This window comes from Mytilus edulis, chromosome 12, assembly GCF_963676685.1.
Source record: "Mytilus edulis chromosome 12, xbMytEdul2.2, whole genome shotgun sequence".
In the NCBI taxonomy this organism is placed as follows: domain Eukaryota; kingdom Metazoa; phylum Mollusca; class Bivalvia; order Mytilida; family Mytilidae; genus Mytilus; species Mytilus edulis.
The window spans coordinates 42347589-42362972 of record NC_092355.1 but is presented as its reverse complement, the minus strand read 5'-3'; the positions used below and the strand labels follow the sequence as shown (position 1 = coordinate 42362972).

At 31.6% G+C, this 15384-nt stretch overlaps 1 protein-coding gene across 8 annotated transcripts in view; it reads right to left on the bottom strand.

The window, feature by feature from the left end:
- Positions 1 to 13384, bottom strand: part of LOC139498509 (neurogenic locus notch homolog protein 1-like) — a 111248-nt gene extending 97864 nt beyond the window's left edge. For all 8 annotated transcript variants that reach the window (XM_071286925.1, XM_071286930.1, XM_071286933.1 and 5 more), the window contains exons 1-3: positions 13234 to 13384; positions 1706 to 1819; positions 269 to 289 (exon numbers count right to left, since the gene is read on the bottom strand). In XM_071286925.1, coding sequence (XP_071143026.1) covers positions 269 to 289; positions 1706 to 1819; positions 13234 to 13345 — 247 coding nt within the window. In that variant the 5' untranslated portion in view covers positions 13346 to 13384. The remainder of the gene's footprint in view (positions 1 to 268; positions 290 to 1705; positions 1820 to 13233) is intronic.
- Positions 13385 to 15384: the final 2000 nt, after the last annotated feature.

The following is a 15384-nucleotide window of genomic DNA, read 5'->3' as shown; positions in this document are numbered from 1 at the left end:
GCTTTTGTTTGCAAAATCTTTATTCACATGAAGGAAATAAAGATTCATTCATTCATTCAATAATTTTCATAGTTCAAAGAACATGGAACCAAAAATGTTTTCAATGTTTTATTATAGGTCAAATACATATGATATTGTTTTGGGCAATTGCAGCTCAGAAAAGTTAGCTAAATTGTGTAAACCAATTATATCTATAACATTTCACTTTTCACTTTTAATTTTTCATACACTTAACCGTTAATTATGTTTGTGTAAAAGAATTACATACCTGTTGTAGTCTTGGAATTTTCTGCAATTTAGAATAAAACAGAATTTAACCAATGCATTTTTTGGTAGTCTTAATTAAAGAACCATTGGTGGGCTGTGGCTGTTTTCTGCTATGTGGTCGAGTAATTGTCTCTTTGACACATTCACCATTTCCATTCTCAAGTTTATTAATTAAATAATGATCATAATTTTTATAAATTGTGACTTGGATGGAGAGTTGTCTCATTGGCACTCATACCACATCTTCCTATATTTATGATTAACATTATAAATAATCATGATTAACATGATTAATATCTACAATCTGAATAACAGAACATTCTGTGTGCTGAGTAGAGAAACGAACATACTAATTGTAAAGACTCTTTGGTATGACCCAGCCATGGTTCGAACCCATGACCTCAAAAACTCATAGCGAACAAACTACTACCAGACCACAGAGGCAGCAAGTAGTCCTCAAAGTTAATGAGGGGTGTAAAGGGGGGTTTCTGCACGGAAGAATGCGAAATAAAATTGCCATTTCACGATGAACAAACAATCAAAAATTTCTTGCACGTTGTTTTTTTTACCAAACACGGCAAATAACAAACCTTTTCATGGCTGCATGTGAAATAAAAATGGCAAAACATGTTGCACAAAAATAACCCTTTACCACCCTCATTAATAGACAGTGATCATACATGTACACAAATAGGTAAATTGTTTGAAATTGATGGTTATGATGTACAATTTTATTTAATTATTTAAATTTTTAACATAATCAAGTTGACCCTTGGCAGACAAGACACTGTGCTATAAATGTGCCCTTTGTCTTAAAACTGATCATTTTTTGTCTATGAGGGGCCTCCGGGGCTGATTGGTTTAAGTAGTCCAAATACTGTATCAGTAATCCAGTCAACACTAAGGTGACAAGTACAAACCTCACACATATATGGCAGGTGTGTTATGACTCCAATCTTAATTGAGTAGGATTGTCAGTTTTTCTAATGAAGGTTGGTGGTTCTAACTAGACCCTCAAGTTTCCTCTACCAATAAAAACTGACCTGCACCACAAAATAGCCCAATAACCAAGAAAGTGGCATTAAACACCAATCAGAAATAGCCCAATAATCCTGAAAGTGGCATTAAACACCAAACAATCAATCTATGTCCTTACTCCTAGCTAGAACACTTAGGATATATGTCTGTCTTAGAACCCTGGAGTATATGAGGGGGGATAGGAGGGGTCCTGATCCCAAACTCCCTGGCTTAAAAACACGAAATCTCGAAATCCCAGGCTTTAAAATACGAAATCCCGAGGTCCCGAAATCCGAGAAAAAGAATTCCCGGATCCCGTAAGGGTCAATCCCGAAATCCCGAGCTTAAAAACACCTGATCCCGGAGTCCCAATAAAGGTCCTATCCCTCCTCATATACCGGTATACTTTATTTCATATTACCTGGAGAGAAATATCTTGGAAATTGTCTATTATACCCTTTATTTACTTGTAAGGCTTGATAGGTTTTATGTCTACGGCTGCTACGATAGCTTGATTGTACAGCGGGATATACACCTAAAATAGAAAGAAAGAAAATTATCAAAACAACCAAGTGAGAACAAATTATAACTTTAAAATTCATATACTATTATAAATCACTGTCACAACTGTGCAATCTGTGATCACATATTGTAAATTCAGAAATTATTGTGTGCATTTATAATGCAAAAGGAAAAAACTTGAAAATCAAGTCTAAAAATCCTTATTAAAGGGCAATAACTCAGTCTCTTATAAGGAGTCATTCATTGGTCATATACACAGTAACACTAAAACTAAAAGAAGTGGCGTAGCTTGCATGTATGCTCAGATGCTCAGGCATCCACATATCATTTTGACAAATACAAATAATAAAAAATAAATAAAAATATAATTGCATGTACACATAGAGGTATCCGAATGTAACAAAATGAGGATATGAGAATAGTGTCCAATCATTTCAGAAGCAGTATGTGTGGTCTTTCCCTTATGATCATTTAGTTCATTTATAAGTAAACAAAATGGATAAATCGCCAAAAAAAGTGCTCTGGACTTTTTCTCAAAAGTCTGCGTCGTAAAACATCGTTGGCTACCGCAAGTGCATCTTGATGAAGATACGCAGACCTGTGGAAATGGTTGGTCTAAAATTGAGCCAAGCGGACTTAGCAACGTAACTAGTTCACAACTATAAGACCATCATATCCTAATATTGTTTCCTTGACATGAAAGACGACATAATAAAAACTCCACTTGTATTTATAATGGAGTGTGATAATTCGTGGGCTTATAAATCCCTTTTCCATCTAGGTACAAATATCAATTTTATTTTCAACAAAAGAACAGAGTTCCAATGTCCCCGCATTGCCCTTTTTTATTTATCCAGTTACAAGGGCAATAACTATAAAAATCACTTTTTTTTTCTTTTTTATATTAATATCTCAAGAGAAATAAAAGCTTCAGAGCAAATAAAATGTGATTTCAATTATCATGATTATAATTTATATTTGGCCATAATTGGTTAAAAATATTTGATCAGGAATTATTTTCACAAGTGTTAAAGACATTGCTGATGATAAAAGTTTCACAAAAATCTGACAAGAACTGTACACATGACAGCGCTAACAAGACAGGACGGACGGGCACCCAGTATTTCCATGTCCCCTGCGTTAAGACAAGTAATCAAAAACCTCATGGGGAGGCTAATATTTTGGGAAAGGGGGGTCATTTCAGTTCATATATTTCGAAGTTCCATATAGTTCATATAATTTATAAGTGCCGCTGTAATTGGTCCGTTTTTGAGATGTTAAATATAAGATAGCTAGGGTGTGATACTTTTACATCAAATATTTCTGAATTGAATGATCATGATGATGATAATTTCAAGAAAACAAAATAATTCTTTTAGAATTATTCATTTGGTGGGTATTATGAAATAAAACAAAATCTAGACCAGTGTCGGATTCTAGGGGAGTACACATGCATACAGGGAAAATGTCAGAAAAAAAAATCAGTTTCTGCATAAAATAGTCCCAAAAATTTTTGGCCTCGATCTGCTCGCCCACAGTTCAGCATCCACTTCATTACATCCCTGGCTATGCAACTGAAAGCAGTCTAAAATAATTATAATTATTTCACATGCTTGAGGGGCATAACTAGATGACTAGTATCAACACTTATAATTTTGCTCTTGTATACTTTACATGCAGTCAGGGGTACTTATTACTTGTACAAGTTATTTTTAATTACTTGAAGAAGTAATATTAATATACTTATATAAGTAAATTTGTAGGATACTTATACAAGAGAATTTTATTTACTTGAATAGGTAAAAAAAAATATTGGCCGAGTTATTTTACTTGTAGAAGTAAAATGGTAAAAAAGTCATTCCATCTTAATATTCTTTTATTGAATTCTTATGATTTCTTTGCTCTAATAGAATTTCAAATTATCTGCCCTTTGCAGATGTCTTTACTGATCATTTAAGTGTTATTTCATGGACAATGAAAATCCCATTTGTCTGTTATCTTCAGAACACTGCTCATTTACAAGCCCCCAAGGAGTAAAATACTTAAAGATCTTTGCTAATCAGTTTCTTTGTTGAATTAATGAGATGAAACATTGAACTCTAATTAAAAAATTGAGCAAACCTGGGAAAAATCATTAAAGGCATGATTTTACATCTCAAAACTTGAGGACCTTTGTGGGATTGTAAGATAAATTTACTTTTACAAATAAATTTTTAAGAAAATTAAGGGGAGATTATTCAATCATTATTTATTTACTTATATATGTGTATAATTTTTTTTACTTCTTCAAGTAAATAAATATAACTTGTATAAATAGTACCACTGACTCATATGTTTACAATTTCAACCTACATGTATGTAATAAATTATAAGTTTCAAAATCAGATAAATGCCAAAAACTGAAAAAAATAGTCAAAAATCAACAATTAAGTGCAATAACTCATATAAGAAGTAGATCTGCACATTTTTGCAGGTCTTAAATTGCAAATTAATTTGGCTGTTTAGTTTCAACATATTTTATTGTTCAAAAAGGACAAATGGATTAGACACAAGTTTTTTAACTAATACTACATTACTAGCATATAAATGTATATATATATATATATATATACACATAGTAATAATAAAAGTATTTTGTATACTAAAAAAAGTCCAAATAATTATGATGTCTTGAAATGCTATTCTATTTTTTCTGTGACGCCTTTCAGTCCTTCTAAGATGTAGAAAGCTGTCACAGAAATAAATTAAATAGCTTTCCAAGACGTCATAACTTTTTGGACTATATAAACTCACATTGATCATTGTTGATACTAAGACATTATGCAACTGACATTACAATATTAATTTCCTGTAAAATTACTTTAAAACAGCACAATGTCAGTATACATTTTAATTTCTTATATTATTCACTTTCTCTTCATATTAGCAAAGACATATAATTACAAGAGAGCTTAAATTAGTCTTAAAGTTGCCACTTTTTTTAATGAAAATATATACTTTTATTATTACACCTGTAACAGGAGATAATGCATTTTATTACACAATTGCTTGTCTCCATTGGCATCTCTGTGTTACAAGGGAGCGTGTTGAGCGATGGAGCTAAAGAAGTACTTCCTTAGCTCAACTGCTTACGGCTGACGTATCTACAACATTTTCTAAGGGAAGCAATCCTGTCACACACTAATGATGACCTGGCTGGGGAATTGGGTAGGCAAATGCTCACATAAGTCTGTACCGATAGTCCGATACAGGCTTCAAATGTCCTCCTTTAAACTCATGGTGGTGCTCCTAGTTAAAGGAGGCTCATTCGGAGACAAGAAGAAGACTAACACCAGAGACATATGATATAATACATTACATATGTCTCTGCTAACACCAAGTATGTCAAAAGCACGCATGGCCCATAAGGCCAGGTGATCTAAAAAGTCAGAGTCACAATCATGTATTACAAATTAAGTTGATAGCAGTGAACTAATATTCAACGAACATGTATAGAGATTCTTGGTTCCGTGTTAGGAATGGGGAGAGCAACGTGTATATAGACAATATACCACCTACAACATTTTAGATCCCAAACACATAAATTTACATTTATTATTATTTAATTTATATACAACCAGAGACATATAAAACTGCTATCAACTTAAAATCATTTAACAATAAATAAAAAAATGTTTCAATGAAGATTTTATTTTTATACACAAAAAGTTTGCTACATTCTGATTCGTCATTTTTTTTCTATTGAACTGTTATGAGGGGGAGGACAGGGGTAAGGGAGACAGGGAGAAAGGGGGTAGTAGAAAGGAGAAAGGGGGAAGGAGAAAGGAGAGGAAGGCTGGGAGAAAGGAGAAAAAGTTGGAAAAAAAAAAAAAATATGAAAAAATAAAATATCTCTCTTATCGTGATTCGTCAGAGGTCCGTGCAGAGGTCACAAATAACTATCGTTACCGTCATCTTTTGGGAAAAAAATAACATGATCAGTCGATTTGTTTGTCTAAAAGAAAGTGTACATTTTATCGTCATGCACGAACAATTACCGTTAACGTCATTTGGCAAGAATTTTAACCGTTATTCGTCATGAAGATACCCCCATTACTACCCTCATTATTGGTATGAGGATATGTATACATGTGGTATGAGAGGAGGAATTCAGTCTTAATATCTTGTTGTATTAAATATTAGGTGAAGTTTACTGTGGCTTTGCAGGTCATATCAACGAAAACGTAAGACATGAAAGATTACTTAAAATTCAATCTTTTTGGCATGATGATATCTAGTAACAATATATAATACAACCAGGTTCCTAGAAATGGACTTGGGGCGGATCCAACCATTTTAAAAAGGGAATGAAACTGCGAAAGGAGTTCCAAATATATGTACCTATTCAAATGCATTGATCGTCTAAAAGGGCCGTTCCAACCCCCGAACCCTATGGACTCGCCACTGTAAGTACCAATACATCAAGAATGTGCCAAAGTCAGATATGTCTATTGGCATTTTTAACTGTCGTCTGATCATATAAATTATAGTGTTCTGCTAATACAGATAGCATATACTTATTGTTATTGTACAAGTATAAATCAAAGAAAGCCAGACAGAAAAGATGGGAAACAGCATATCTACAAAACACTTTGATTAACAGATAAACATATTTCTCATATACCTTTAAGAAAATACCCACTGAACACGTTTTATGTCATGGTATGTGAACCATTCACCTTGTTAGCTTATACTTATTCGGAAAGTACATTTTTGGCATTTCATTTGTCGTAACGGGGGATTAGAAATTTGTGTACATTGATGACGTCGGTCATTTTTGGTATTTTTGTTGATGTCGTATTGCTTAACATTGTTAAAGTTTATAGTTTATGCATTAACTTCTGAAAATTTTGTATACTTATTATTTCAATTGTTGAATAATGGATACACCAACGATATTAATTACTCGCATTACGAATTTAGTTTCATGCAGCATACACATGATGCTTTAAAGATTGAATATGCGAATTTTGTCTATACAAACATGAAATAGAACATGTTTTTGCGGAAAGTTGCTTTTCCTTGTCGAAGATGAATCATTAAAACTAAAGAGTGACGTACTAATATCTATAATATAAATTCAGACATAGTTCTAGCCAATGCAATGACAGAACAGGGAAACATTTATAAGAGATGAGGGGGACTACTTTTGGTGATATTGTCACCAGTCCTTACAACCCCAACAAGGCCTGCCATCGCCTGGTATAATTCACCTACACAATTAACAGACAGAGGCAAGCACAGTAGGATCGACTTCGATGACGGGTTTGACATCAACGACCCAGACCTACTGCGCACACCACCACACACATCGCCCGTCAATATTGAAGCAAAAGAGGCAATTCAAACAGCTATGCAAGCAGAACGACCTGATACTCCGTACTAGCCACAACAACGCAATCGGAGTAAAATGAAGACCAAACGACAAACAGACACAGGTCTGTAAATATTTTTTTTCAGTCCGTAATATCCAGATAGGATAGTCGGACGTAAAACATCCACATATCATCATCAACGTCTGATGACAGTATAACTCCCCCCTCCCTTTCACCTCCTCGCCCACAGAGACATTAGTTCACCAATTTCTTAGAATCTGAGATGACAATCAGGAAGATGAACAAGAATTGCATGTGGTGTTTCACGACACTGCTACTTAATCAAAGTTCCCTTTCCATTAGTAATGTAATTTTGAAATATTAGTAATGTACCTTAAAAGTACTACATACATAATTTTCTATGACTACATTTTTACTCGAACTATTGAGCTAAAAATGTGTCTGAATAATTAACAAATAAGTACTACAATATCATGTACTTTTCCAGTATTAAATATCAATGGTTATTGTATATTATTACTTTGAATGAACAGTATCTTTTTGGTACTTATTCTGTACTGATATCGTATAGTACTTTTGCAACTAACCTTATCGTCTAATTTTGTACTGTACCATTCACGTTTTAAATTTTGAATGTGGATCAATGTTTTTACTGCTTCAAAAATCATTTCATTTACATCTTACTGTATACTTTCTTTATAGCAAAATATACGAAATAAGGAGAAAACGGTCAGAAAAAGTTCCCCAAAATACTGAGTATGACTTGCTCTATTCATAGTAGAGCTATCTTTAAAATGATTTTTCCAACAAATGTGTTTTTGAGACTCTATCCACTCAGAATATTTCAATTTTGCATTATTCTACTTAAATATGATATTTTTTTAGCGTTTAGAGTACGTACAAGGTCAAGTGTGCATGTGCCGCTTCCCCAAATAGGAGTTATACCATCTTTGTATTTCCATATTATAAATTGCTAAATGGGCATTTTTCAAAAAAGTTTTGCAGAAATTCTCTTTGTTTGATATTAAGTAGTAAAATATTATTACGATAATAGCTATCCCTAGGAGTTAACCAATCAAATTGTCAACCCTTTTTCCTGTTTACAAGCTTTAGTAATCATATCACCTCAACTTACAAAGATATTTTATAGAAACATCAAATAAAAAAGGGTGATTATTCAAAGTACCTATATACCGGTATGGATGTTTATGACTCAGATTTTTTTCTCCAACGAAATGTTGGGCTTATTTCCCACAACTTTCATTTCAGGAAACATATTTGTTCGACCCTTTTGAAACCGATGTCGATGTATACCATGTGGTGGTATTACATATATACCATGTATACTATGCAGTGCTTTTGGTTTGGGTTTAAACTGTGGTTTCACAGTTTGTACAGTTTTCCTCATCTGTAACGAAAGACCGTCGATGACACTGTCACAGCTTATTGTTAATTTTATACATCAAAACTATACGTTAACATGATTGGAGTCATTTAGTAAAAAAAAAACGATCATGTAGTGCAATATGCTTAATTTTCATAGAATTTGTTTTTAATGAATTGTAATACAAAAGTTATTTTTTTTTATATTACAAGATGTTGTATATTGAAAAAGTATTTTACTTGATAAAACATATAAAGAAAAAAAAGCAAGAGATGTAATAAAAAAATTATTATAAAAGGTAATCATTTATAGAACAAACGTTTGATTGTGGTTTGTGAAGTTGAAAAAAGTAAAATAACAAAAATATCGAACTCCGAGGAAAATTCAAAACGGAAAGTCATTTATTAAAATTTTATGTCAAAATCAAAAGCTCAAACACATTAAACGAATGGATAACAACTGTCATACTTGTTATAGACATTTTCTTATTTATTTTCTTTTTTGAAGCAAAAGAGAATCATTTGATCACTGAGTTATGCTGTTTGTTTCATTATGGTTTTTTTTCGGAAATGTTACCAATATTACATTCGGTTTCGATTCTAAACGATGAGTTCAAACTCTTGAAATATCAACGCTATAGAGCTTCCAAAACAAGCGTATGAACAGTGTAAACTGCTTTTGATCGTCTTGAACGATTTTTTGCATTTGATTCTGGATTTAATTGATGAGCTGATTTTTTTAACCTATTCAGATGAGAGACAAACATTAGAACAAGTGTTAGATTTTTATGTTGAAAATCTCTTCCGATACTAAAAGACAGTATTTTCGGTGAATGTGTTCAGTTTCAGTAATTGGACCGACCATTTTCAATGTTAATTTATCTTTGCTTATTTAATAAGATTTATAAATTGTGTATCAAAATCGAAATTAACTTAATACTTTCAACATAAATAGCCTATACATAATACTGTAGTTGGACGAATATTGAAAACAGAATGTCAGTATAATTTATGACGGAAATCAATATTTTTCTTTTTATCCTTCAATGTAATAAATATATAATTTATTGTTATATTGCTTAAAATTTCCCAAATTTCATTTTTCAACCAAAAATATTTAAATATCAATAAAAATATACACAAAGAGAATCATTTGACCCTTTGGTTAATTATGCTGCTTGTTTCATTATAAATTTTTTTTTTCGGAAATGTTACCAATATCAATAATTACATTCGGTTTAAATTCTAAACGATGAGTTCAAACTCTTGAAATATCAACGCTATAGAGCTTCCAAAACAAGCGTATGAACAGTGTAAACTGCTTTTGATCGTCTTGAACGATTTTTCGCATTTGATTCTGGATTTAATTGATGAGCTGATTTTTTTAACCTATTCAGATGAGAGACAAACATTAGAACAAGTGTTAGATTTTTATGTTGAAAATCTCTTCCGATACTAAAAGACAGTATTTTCAGGGAATGTGTTCAGTTTCAGTAATCAATGGTAATTGAACCGACCATTTTCAATGTTAATTTATCTTTGCTTATTTAATAAGATTTATAAATTGTGTATCAAAATCGAAATTAACTTAATACATTCAGCATAAATAGCCTATACATAATACTGTAGTTGGACGAATATTGAAAACAGAATGTCAGTATAATTTATGACGGAAATCAATATTTTTCTTTTTATCCTTCAATGTAATAAATATATAATTTATTTTTTTATTGCTTAAAATTTCCCCACTTTCATTTTTCAACCAAGAATATTTAAATATCAATAAAAACATACACAAAGAGAATCATTTGACCCTTTAGTTATGCTGCTTGTTTCATTATTAATTAATTTTTTTTTCGGAAATGTTACCAATATCAATAATAACATTCGGTTTAAATTCTAAACGATGAGTTCAAACTCTTGAAATATCAACGCTATAGAGCCTCCAAAACAAGCGTATGGACAGTGTAAACTGCTTTTGATTGTCTTGAACGATTTTTCGCGTTTGATTCTGGATTAAATTGATGAGCTGTTTTTTTTAACCTATTCAGATGAGAGACAAACATTAGAACAAGTGTTAGATTTTTATGTTGAAAATTTCTTCCGATACTAAAAGACAGTATTTTCGGCGAATGTGTTCAGTTTCAGTAATTGGACCGACCATTTTCAATGTTAATTTATCTTTGCTTATTTAATAAGATTTATAAATTGAGTATCAAAATCGAAATTAACTTAATACATTCAACATAAATAGCATATACATAATACTGTAGTTGGACGAATATTGAAAACAGAATGTCAGTATAATTTATAACGGAAATCAATAAAAAAAAAAAGAAGAATTATCCTTCAATGTAATAAATATATAATTTATTGTTTTATTGCTTAAAAATTTCCACACTTTCATTTTGCAACCAAGAATATTTAAATATCAATAAAACATATTTATATACAACATATACAACATATGTGCCTTCCAACCTGTCAAAATATCCCAGATAAAAGTGGCGTACATTGGGCATGCATAGTTACGATATCCGCTTACAACTGTGAGTAGCTAGCCGGTAAGCAAAAACTCAAAGCTAACATAAACTTAAAAAAAGACAGGTTATTTAATTTAATATCCATATAAAAAGAACCAGCGTCATTCGAGAACTGTTGAATTCTGACTGTTTTTTCAATAACTTTTGTGAGTTTAATCTAAACGTATGGAATTAATCAAGTCAGTTAGAATTTCAAAAGCCCGCAATTAAGCCTCCTTCCAGTTTTTGTACTTATACAAACATGTTATAATTGTAATGATTCGAAGACCATCTAACGAAAAACGATAAACTATTTGTTTCTTTAAAGTTTATTGATAATAATTTATCACTATTCTATTACTTGATCTTCTCCAAAGATTAAATTAAGTCAAAACAGAAGCTGCAGTCTTCTTTCCTCTTTCGGCTTATGCTTTTACTTTTTCAAAAACAATTTTTCTTCCAAAACTCATTTTTGTCCGCAAAACATTTTTCAGCTAAAACCTCTTTCAAAACAGTTTTGGAAAGCATTGAAATATTCGAGAACAAATTATCGAATATACCAGGCTAATGATTTGATGTGCCCGATGTTTGTTTCCATTCCCTCAGGGGCGTTTGAATGAAAACATTTAGAAGGCCAGTTTATACTACAAAGTAGAAAATCATTGAAACTACTAAATTTCCAGAAAGTTGCAACAAATACGACTACCACCATATATGTCTGGGGTATAACAAGCTTTGTGGTTGAAATGATTAAAAATGTTTTATCAGGAGAAAATTGATTACAAGTGATCTTATCATTGATATTGCATGTCAAATAAAATCAATTATTACTGCAAAAAGAATAAAATTTGAAGGAGATTCGAGGAATCTGACATTCGTGATATTATTTTAATCACTACGTTACAGTACGAAAATAGGGAACCATAACTTTGTTGCAATGAGCCACATGTTTTTGGTTGCCAAATTTGTACTCGATGTTCCTGTTCATCACAAAGTTCCGATAACATTATTGAATGCAAGTTGTATTAAAAATAAAATTTCAGGATGCAAACATATTACCAAATTGTCAACATTATTAATTAAATAAGTACATATATTTTCCGTTGTTTGAAAAGTGAGCGATAGAAACTGGCCAGGAGTTTGTTCATGAAAATGAACAGTGAACCAATAAATTCGAACAGCAATTTGAAATTACAGAAATTATACATTGGACTTCAGTTTGAACTGGATTCAGATAGATTTATGGGATCTCTTAACACTTGATGAACAATCGGAATCAGCTGAATAATTGTTGAACATTTTGATTTATTTGTAACAAAAGGGAAAATCTGAATTTAAAAACACAAAATAAGTGGAGCATAATATTTATCTTAAACCGAATGATGTTCCTAAACGCTAAAGCCGTACATGTTATAAACGGGTAATTTATAGACAAAAATAGTGAGTATAAAATGCTTGAAAGAGAAAATTATTGTCCCTATTGTGAAATTGAGAAACTTCCTATTACAAGCCTAAAAGACATGGTCACAAATCAAAACGAAATGAAACGTTAAACAGTAAGACTAAATATCAAAATTAATAGGTTCGTTTGTGCTTTCAGACATTGAAACACCAAAACAGAATATTTTGAATGTACAATAATCCTAAACTGACCAAAACTAACATAATCGATCGCTGAAATCGTTTCTAATTTTGAATACAGATTTTCTAACCGATACTAAACTATACTTTCTTTTAACACATGTTACTTTATGTATACATTCTAACGTTATCGTTGTTTTAAAAGCAGTACAGGAAGGATACATCAACTTTCGATAGATAGTAGATGGTCTTAAATTGAGTGCTTCATTGTTTTAATTGGATAAAGCACCAATATATGAAAAAGACGGCGCACGGCAGATTTTAAATGTACGATTTGAGGTTGTTTATTGTCAATTTCTTTAGAATGGAGATAACTGTATTGTATTTTAAGCTCCGATGGCATTAATTGGTGATTTAAAGATCGCAAATACCCGTCGCGAGTAAACTTAATGTGCGATCATCAAATCAGCAATTGATATGCCGTCGGAATTCAAAATACCATACAGTTATCTCCTAATTAAATTGGCAGCTACGATGAATAAATAAGCTTGTTAAGGAAAAATTACCTCTATGTCTACGCTGCCATGTTTTTGATCTTTGTCTATACCTTGAATTCACAGAATGTATGTTCAAAAACATCAAAGTCAGAAATATGCATAGAATAATCTCCTTTTGCATGATGCTTCTTGGTTATTGTGGCCTCATATAACAAGTGACGACAAATTACACTGTAACAGCTTATGTTTTATATACTTTACATTTTTTTTTAAATATGTATATATTAACATAATTAAAGGTTATGTAGTAAAGGAATTAAAACATGTGTAACACAAATCGCAAAATTTTACTTTGTTAGAAAAATCATTATATAATTAAAGTTATATAAATGTACTTTTACTACGCAAGTTTAAATTTGCATTGCGTCATTACAAATCTTACAATGATTTTCCATAATAATTCCAAAAGGAAGTTCTGAATGGTACATATCTTAGACCGTAATTTGGTAATGGTTCATCAAGTAGAAAGGTTCTTTGAGTAACACTAAACAAGTTGAATAACAAAAAATACCAAACTCCGAGGAAAATTCCAAACGGAATGTCCCTAAGCAAATAAGCGTTATCTTACAAAAATCAAATGATGCATATCAAGATAAATTAATTTTGTGGAATTTGTTTATGATGGCATTGGGTATCTTGTTGATATAGTTCGTAACAAACAATAGGCTTTGTTCGAACATAGGTTATCATTTTTGATTAATACGATATATATTGGAATATAAGCTATTGTAGGTATTTTGCAAAACAAAAACAAATGAAATCAACAAAATTAAACAAGACGTGGTGTAGTGGTTTGTGAATCGAATCAAATGATACATATCAAGATAAATTAATTGTGTGGAATTTGTTTATGATGACATTGACCATTGTATATTTATTATAAAAAGATATCTTTTTGATATAGTTCGTAGCAAACAATAGGCTTTGTTCGAACATAGGTTAACATTTTTGACTAATTCGATATATATTGGAATATAAACTATTGTAGGTATTTTGCACCCCCCCCCCCCAAAAAAAAAAATGAATTCAACAAAATTAAACAAGCCGTGATATATTGGTTTGTGAATCGGACTACTAACACAAAGGTTCCTGGTTCGTTTCCCGTTTTGGGATGGAAATTTCTGGGACTGAATTTCGGCTCTCTCTTGACACCATTAGCGAGTATAGTCCGTCGGAAGGGAACGATAAATGGCTTACCCGTGTTAAGAGAGAGCCATATCTCTTTCACGTTAAATACACCTTGTAGATTTCGAAAAGGAGCAGGCAAACGCCGCTACAAGGCAACACTCGCACCTGCAAAGTGGAAAGGGATTAATATAAGTTGAAAAAAACTTATTTCCCAATCCAATATAAATAAATATGTTTAAATACCAAGACAAATATATCTTTTATTTAGTATATGCTATTTTTGTTTCTTATTAAAGGGTATATTCTGCAATTTTTTTTTAACACAGAATGCAAACGATTATGAAACAGTGTGTCGAATCTCAAGTTAACATTAAGACTAATACTTGAAACATTTACCGGTTATAACGTGAACACGTTGAAAATGCATATACATTATACGTAAGAGCCTGTGCCAAGTTGACAGCCTGTTAATATTTGGTAGTCGTTGGTTGGTGTCTGTTATTTTATTTGTCGTTTACAATATGGTAATAATCTGGGGTTGAAGTCATAAAACTTTGCTCAGTGCTTGGAGCACAAAAATCATGCTCGAAACATGAAATCCAGCATTTTGATTGGTTGATTTTCGAGTACGAGTACAAAAAACTGACTCGAAAGTTTTATGACCGCAAGTCCAGGTCATTGCTTTATTTCTTACGCTTGAAGATGTTGAATCGTTAAAATTTTGTCAGGTCGTAGCCTTTTGATCGGAATTGGTTTTGCTAATTGTCAAAGGCCGTATGAGGAGATGCAGTTGATTAAATTTACGTCATTTGACTCTTTTGGAAAGTTTTCTCATCGACAATAATATCAAATTTTTTTATTTTATATTTCCAATTTTACCATAATAACCTTCCAGATAAATGATTGCTGTTCATTACGAAACTATTAGACTTAGGTTGCTCAATAGTAAAGTAAAATTTTCCAATATTTTTAAAAACGATTTTACGGATTGGTTGATTGTTATTGGATAGCTATGTCACAGAATACCAAACA